Source organism: Eublepharis macularius, chromosome 12, assembly GCF_028583425.1.
Source record: "Eublepharis macularius isolate TG4126 chromosome 12, MPM_Emac_v1.0, whole genome shotgun sequence".
In the NCBI taxonomy this organism is placed as follows: domain Eukaryota; kingdom Metazoa; phylum Chordata; class Lepidosauria; order Squamata; family Eublepharidae; genus Eublepharis; species Eublepharis macularius.
The window spans coordinates 54,839,653-54,847,786 of record NC_072801.1 but is presented as its reverse complement, the minus strand read 5'-3'; the positions used below and the strand labels follow the sequence as shown (position 1 = coordinate 54,847,786).

Genomic DNA, 8,134 nt, shown 5'->3' with positions numbered 1-8,134 from the left:
TCAGAGCCACTTTTAATCAGCAGCAACCTCTGGGGTTGCTCTTTTGGGGATACTGTAGGTTTTAATAATACCATTCGATCTATATACTGCCCTTCAGGACAAATTAATGCCACACACAAAGCAGTTTACAAAGGGTATTATCCTCAGAACAAACACTCTGTGAGGTGGGAGGGGCTGAGAGTACTCTGAGGGTCAAGCTACAAGTGACGAATGACGCTTGAACGGCAAGTGGATTGAGTGGAGCGCAAGTGAACAGGAAGAAATGCACTTGCCGTTCAAGTGTCATTCGTCACTTGTAGCTTGGCCCTAAGAGAGCTGTGACTAACCCAAGGTCACCCAGCTGGCTTCTAGGAATCCTTTAAGTCTGCAGACCACTTGGGCTTATTCTTCCATGGCCTTGCCTAAGGAGGAAGTTGGCATGAACTTTTGAAGGTCTCCCTCTTTGCTGTCTTCAGCTTTCTACCATCCTGCCTTCACACTTACCATTACCTGGAAATAAACACAACCCCAATGAAACGGGGGGGGATTATGCCTATCCCAGCAGGAGAGTCTGTTCCATTAGCAGGCAATGTCTTTTGGAGGTATCGGCCTCTTCACAGAATCATTGAGTTGTCAGGATCTAACCTAGAGATCGTACCATGACCTTTACTAACACAAGCTGTGGGAAAGGTTATTGTTGCATTTTGTATACCAGTGGTGCTCACATTCAAAATTACCATCAATCAAAAGAGCCACATTTACTTCCAGCCTTGGCCCGAGGCCTGGCCCTCAGGAAGGCTTGCAGATTATCCAGCATTCTAATGTCTGTTTCAACCCACTTGCCAACCACAAGTCTCACTGGGCAGGAGCCTTGCCCACTTTTCTGAAACACTGGGCAGGTGTCATGCTAGGGAATAGTGCTCAGATGACTCACAAGTGATATGTAGTACGGTTAAAACAGAAGAGGGATATGTTGCCCTGAGCTCCATGGAAGAATGGCTGGATATTCTTTGCGAGTGGCTCTATATTTGTGCTGCTGCAAATCAGCTTTATTATATTAAGAAAGCTGCTAGAGAGTAGTTTAAAAATCAACCTTATGACAGAATTATTGGGCACACATCTGTCTCTCAATAACTGACTTCCCCTGCAGTGAGACTCCAATGTCCTCTGCCCTGATGGTGAACCCCTTCTATGACCACATCTCTTTGATTTAAAATTTGAATTTCTCTCCAACTGTTCTAAGTTGCTTATGAAACCATTAAGCAAATCACAGTGCAGTCTTAAGTGAAATCCTGATTTCAATGGTCTTAGACTGGAGTAACTCGTTTTAGGATTGCACTGTCAGTCTGCTGTGTGCTCTTGGAATTGGGGGGGGGGGGCTATATATACTTCAAAGCTGAAGGATGATCAACACCCTCAACCTGCTCAATCAACAGAACACAAGGAACTAAAATTTCTTATTACAACATTAAACTTTAATGTGCAAACTACAAAAAATAAAGCTTTAATAAAAATATACAAAAAACATAAGTTTTTTCTTCTTTTAAAAAAATCTAAAATGTACATATGCAGCTGTGTGCTGCAAAATCCCAAACATGCAATTTTGGTATATTGACAGTATTGAAATGAAATCTGGCCCTCAAGTCAGGGTTAAAAATGGTAGCGTAGAAGGTCTTGGTATACTTGACAGTAGAAAGTTCCTTCTGACAAGCATGTACCAAAAATACAAAACAAAATAAAAACAAAAGTAGATGCAAAATCTACTTTAGTGGATTTTTATATTTCCCCCCCCCCCTTTGCATAGCAGGCCTCCTGTACCATATAACAAACTGGTTTCAATTGCTGTCTCCATTTCAAAAGCCATTTGCTACATAGCAGAGGCAGCTACTGTTGGAGAATTACAATCTCAATGCTCTGTTGGGTGTCAGGAACTGTGTGGTTCTTCAGATCATAGCTAGAATTTTGTAAGTGTATTAAAAAAAAAACAACCCTAAAATTTATCGTGAAAAAATGCCCAGCAACATTTCTGGTAGAGGATTCCTAATACACACAACCATAATGGAAGACTCTCTCTCAAAACTGTTCCACCTCTTATTGAGGCACTATTCAAAAAGGAACTGAAAAGTCAACAGTCAGTATAATAGTTCTTATCTACATTACGATATCAAATATGTCATGCTAAAAAGGGAAAAATCACACCATATAGGAAACACCGGACAGAAGGCCTCTGAGGTGTTATTCCATCACACATTACCTGGATGTTTGCTCCAGGCTAGTGGAATCCTGACTGCATCATTAACGATCCAAAATATGGTATGCACCCACGTCATTTATCAGCATTCCTATAAGTTATATAGCCCTCATAAGCCTGGAAGTGAACCTTACCTTTTCACTGCTCAGGGGCAGCTTTTACACTTCCAGTTTGATATCCTGAGGGAAACCCTATGGGTGGGATCCAGACAAGATGTTTCCACAGATGCAAGGATTTCTAATCAAGGGCCATGATTTCCCCACCTCCTCCCCTCCCATGGCTGCTTGAAGTGTCGTCCAAAGTCCTGTCCCTTCTTCAGGAATAGGATTTCTGGGGGTATTTCAGGCTGGGGGGGGGGCAGAAAAAAAATCACACTTCATGAGCAAAAATCCTTGCGCCCACAGAAATGTCTGGTTTAGATCCAAGAGACTGTGGACCCAGCTACCCTGTCCGCAGAGACGTCTACAGACAGATGCCATTCAACCATCTCTGAAAAAATGCTGCTATCGAGAGTTTCTACCCATTCTGTCCAAATCTCTCCATCGTGTTTGACACACCAGCAATCTTTGTCCAGGTTCTCCTTCGCAGTGGCATTAGGAAGGACATATGTTGTATTATAATTGTATACCAGAACTTTGCTGCCCCTTTCCTCCTCTCCATATGCTTCCACAAGTACCGAACAAGCAAAGGAAAAACAAACGTGCAGCTCAATAGAGCTGCTGGTGGCATTCCTCACCACTCCTGTGTTTAGGGCAGCTACCTTATTATCAGAAGTTGGGGGAGGGGGGTGCTTCTAGAGAGCACCAAATCCCCTCAAGTGTTCAGAGTATTTTCTAAGTTCCTACATTCAAGTCAGCTACATTTTTTCCTCTCCCCACATTCCAGTCAGCTGAACGCCTCGTCTCTCTCCTGCACCCTCTGCTCTATGTCATACTGCACCCCGAAACTTTCAGCACACTCGCAACACCCAGTCTTTTTCTCCTGGCCAACCAGGCCCGAATTCCGTCTTGCATTTTTCCCACACAGTGAACAGCGGCTCGGCTCCTCCCGCACATGGGTTCTCATGTGATTGACGAGGTTGAACTTGTGAAGAAACCTTTTCCCGCACTCGGAACACTGGTGGGGCTTGACGCCCGTGTGCACTCTCCGATGTCTGGTGAGGGTCGATTTACGAGAAAAGTTCTTCCCGCATTCAGGGCACGGGAACAGGGCTTCCTGCTTGTGGACAGCCTGCTTGTTAACAGCCAGCAGGCCATCAGCATTTTGGCGAGCAAATGGAGCTGGCTGCAGATTGGGGAGGAGCCGGCTCCTTGGTCTCTTTGTACTTTCCTGGACTAGAAACTCTTCCTCGTTTTTTGTCGGGATCTCATCGGCTGGGATTGAAACAAAAGTGCCTATTAGCCATTTTTAGTGTATTTAACAGTTCTTTTTAGTGAGCTGCTTTTGGAACCTTCAGTTGTACAGCAATCCTACGAGGATGAAACTGCTTAATACATAAAATGAGAGAAGCCAACCCTCAAAAATTGCTGAAAGCCACACACAACCTTCTGCTTCCTAAATATACAGACAGTAGCTGTGACTATGCCTTCGTGAGGGGGAGGAATTTTGCACATGGTCAAGGATTGGCTTTTTCAGCCAGACCAGAAGCAAAAGTCCCAGTTAATGGCAACAGTGCATAATTGATACCTGGGACTGAAAATTGGACCCAGAAACTCTCTCAAATATGTTTTGGAGGTCAAAGAGCAAGATTTGAGTCCAGTAGCACCTTAAAGACCAACAAGATTTCCAGGGTATAAGCTTTCAAGAGTCAAGGGAGCTTGACAATCGAAAGCTTATACCTTGGAAATCTTGTTGGTCTTTAACGTGCTACTGGACTCAAATCTTGCTCTTTCAACTGCCTGGCTTGATATCTTCCTTCCAAAAGCCGAAACCACAGGTAGGAAAACCCATTTGCGCGCACACACCCCTTAGTCAGGAATGGAGATGGGTGAAGAACAGATACTGTTTATAGATAAGAACATGAGGCACTTCTGTGTGGGTCTGCGGACTCCAGTTCTTGTCTCTCTAAGTCCCCAGATATCACCTGTATGGCTATTATACTGTCTGCACAGGGCACACACATCCTTACCCAGTGAGTTGGGGTTCTCATTAACCTCTTCTTTGGTCTCTCTGCAGAGCATCGTCTGCCTGGAGTCCAATGTCATTTGTTCCGTTTCTGGGAAGCTTACAGGCTCGTCAAGCACATACGGCCCCAGTACCTGGAATGTTAGCAAGGATTCAATTCAAGGTTAAGGTCCAGAGTAGGGAGTGGAAAATGTTATTTTCATTTAAGGCCAGCAAAAGGCTGCATCCAACCAGTTTTTTCTGCTGGTGAAAAAGGGGTCCCCCCTTTACCACCAAAAAAAGTTTGCTAGGGATCATTGGACCTGAATGTACAAAAACCATGTGGAACAGGCTACAGTAAAGAAGGGAACTGGGGAATATTGAGTGAAAAAACTGGCTTGGTCCATTGGTCCCTAGGTAGGAAGAAATATAGAGAACATGAAACAGAACTATTATCCTAAAAAACGAATTTAAGTAGCTAAAGATTCTTGTACTACAGTTTCAGATCAACACACAAACATAATTCAAGTGCAATTGTGTTAGTTTTTATAGAAAATATTAAGAAATTCCAGTTGCACTTTGTAGATTTTTAAAATTTATACAACATGAACTTTTGCAGGCAATTGTCCACGTTATCAGATGCTAGTGGGACTGTGATCAGGTGGCAGAATGCTTACACAAGAACTCTTAGAGGGACTTAAGACTTCTTGAATAAATACTCCACCAGCTGATAGCCTGCAGCTCAAAGTCCCTAATAGCATCTGATGAAGTAGGCAATTACCTACAAGAGCTCATGTAAAGAAAAAAAATTACTTACCCTAAAAGGTACGACTGGATTTTCTTAGTATGTAAAGAGAGTTGAAAACTACATGTCTTTTCAAAGTTCCCACAACTGGGACAGGCCATAAAGAGACGCATATCAAATTTTGCCACATGGCTTGCAGTTTTTATCCCACCATTCTCCCAAGGAGCTGATAGGTTAGAGTGCGAGAGAGTGACTGGCCCCGCGTGACCCAGCCTGAGCTTCCTGGCACAGCAGGGATCTGAACAGAGGTCTCTGCGGTTCTAGTTCGCACACAAGTCTGGGAAAATGTTATGAAGCTTCTGACAAGGCTACAATGCACAACAAGCAGGTTGCACTGAACTCTGTTGTGCAAGGAAATGAACAGCACTGACCCTTTACTGGCCTGCTCCAGAGACCACGAGTGGCCAGTTTCCTTGACCTTAGCAGCTGGGGCACATAAGCTTTGCTGGCTGCAGCAATAAAACTGGGAACTACCTTTAGGGATTGAACAGTGTCTGTACTTATTTACTTTATGCAGGGCTCATTTCAAGGGGGAATGTGTGGCAACATAGTTCCAGCAGTTCCCCAAAGAGGTCACATGTCAGGTGGCCCTGCCCACCTGACTCTCGGTCGTTAGGGCCCATTTCGGCCGGGATTGGGCCTCCTGACGGGTGGTGGATCACTCTCCCACTCAGCAGCAGCCTGATCCTAACCATTTCGGGCCCCTTTTCAGCCATTTTCAGTCCCTTTTTGCCATTTTGGGCCCAATTTTGGCCCTGAATGGCCAGGTTTGGGTCCAAAACAGCCTGGATAGGTGATGTCAGGGGGTGTGGCATATGCAAATCAGTCATGCTAAAGACACACTTTGGTGATGTCAAAGGGCATGGCATATGCTAATGAGTTATGCTAATGAGTTCCTCCAGTTCTTTTTCTACGAAATGACCCCTGACTTTATGAATGATCAAGGCGGCAGGCCCCAGCCTTTGGGCAACAGTCTCAGTTTTAACTTCGAGGTTTTACAGAGGCAGGCAAAGACATCTTTACCCATCAAGCTGGAAAGAAACTTCCAGGAGAGAGAATATCTGGCCAGGCTGAAGTGGATCCAATTGAGGGCGTGCGAGGAGTGGTCCATTGGTGGGCTGCATGCAGCTCAACAGACTAAAAGTTGTGTGGGCTGAGTCCTGATTACTTCTTCATGAGTCCTTCTACGCACGTAAGCAGTGCAGGAATTGATATACTATTTCTGTTTAAATATAAGTCCTTCCTCACAACATATTTTGCAAACAACCCTGGAGCATTTAAGGGCTTAACCAGTTGCTTGCACTGTAGTTTATGGCAAATGATGCATTAACATAAGAAGAAAATATACTCACTAGCTCTTCATGGGAACCTAGTACTAACCTTTTGACATTGTAAATGATGGTCATACAGGGAAACTATCAAATAAACAGCTCTGCAAGTGAAACTCAACATGATACTGTGTCTGTGAAGTCTGTACCACTGCAATTATGTAGATTTTAATCGGTCCATATCATTTGGCCTTTCCTTATATTTATTATCTTTATACTGAGCAAAGTCTGCAGATATTTCTCATTAACAGAAAATGGCTGCTGTCAGGTTATACTTTCTCAGCAAGTGGTGCCTACTGAATGTAGAATTCATTTAAAAACCATGGTAGGGGGAGCATGTTTTTAGGCCGTACAAAGTATGGGCAATGCTAAGTGAAACTGCAGAAGCCAGAGGGAAGTAAGGATTTTTAACCAAAAAGGAGACAAGGACGCAATACCAGCACAGCAACCACCACCGTCTTCTTTGCTACATTTCAGGGTAGTTCTACTCAACACCAAGGGCTGATACACTCTCTTTAAAAAATTAATTTAAAATAGAGATCCCCTTGGACCAAACAAATGCTTGTTTGTATTTTACACTAGATCACAGCTTTCAAGGCTTTTGGTTACTGGAACTAAAACTACTCACCTGCTGATCCCACCTCTCCCCTTCTCGCTGCTTCAGTAAATAATGCTCTGCCAGAGTCACTGCCTGGGTACAGGTCTTGGGGCGATATTCCTGAACCCAATCTTGCATTTCCTCCGGCAAGACAGTCAGGAACTGCTCGAGGATCAACAGCTCCATGATCTGCTCCTTGGTGCGGCTGTCAGGCTCCAACCAGCGATGGCAGAGCCCCCGTAATCGGCTACAGACCTCACGAGGCCCCTCGGCCTCCTGGTAGCGGAAGTGCCTGAAATTCTGGCGCTGCCTTTCGAGGCTAGCGGCATCTTCTCGTAAAATGGCAGCCTTTACCCTGCCATAATCTCCACTTTCCCTAGGATCCAAGTTATTGTAGGCCTGAAGCGCTGCTCCATTGAGAGCTGGCACGAGCCGGGTGACCCACTGTTCCCTAGGCCACTTGCAGGCATCGGCCACGTGCTCAAAGGTAGCCAAGTAGGTTTCTACGTCTTCTGTTGGCGTGAGTTCTGGAACTTGCAGGTTCCTCCAGGCAGGCGACTGAACTGGTGTGAGGTCAGGCATTGGCAGTTCCTGACCCTGGATTTCCCAGCGCTGAGGAGCTTCCTGTCGCTCACTTCTAGACTGTTGATGGGATAACAGTCTTAGGCCTCCCCCAGTGGTCCCAACCTGGACAATACGAAAGGTTTTGACCGACCCCTCTGATTCTGTTGGGTCTGGCTCCTTCTCCGCTTTCACTAAAGGCTGGACTCTTTGCTCTAGCGGTGCTTGACACTGGAAATATTGGGCCACCATATTTCGCTTTGCTGTAATCTTTCTCCTCATTGTTGAGCTGACCTTCGCTGGCCTTATTCCGTCTCCCTCTAGAGCAGATGGATTTCCACGGACCAATTTGCCAATGGAAGAATCTATCAGGCAAGAAAAGTCCTCACTAGGCCCAGAGACCAACCTGGAGGAGCAAGCGTCATAGGACAAATATTAAATATGAATGCGACTGTTCAAATTCTCTTTTCAGCAACATCATTAATTGGGATGCAGCTTAAAATTCCCAT

The 8,134-nt window shown here is 44.9% G+C and overlaps 1 protein-coding gene across 1 annotated transcript; it reads right to left on the bottom strand.

Moving 5' to 3' along the window:
• Positions 1-1,578: 1,578 nt before the first annotated feature.
• On the bottom strand, positions 1,579-7,905 carry LOC129340110 (zinc finger and SCAN domain-containing protein 30-like). The gene is made up of 3 exons (XM_054994694.1): positions 7,095-7,905; positions 4,359-4,488; positions 1,579-3,603 (listed from the first exon to the last, which is right to left on the bottom strand). The coding sequence occupies exons 1-3, from the start codon at positions 7,875-7,877 to the stop codon at positions 3,116-3,118; spliced, it is 1,401 nt and encodes a 466-aa protein (XP_054850669.1). The 5' UTR covers positions 7,878-7,905; the 3' UTR covers positions 1,579-3,115.
• Between the last annotated feature and the right edge of the window lie 229 nt (positions 7,906-8,134).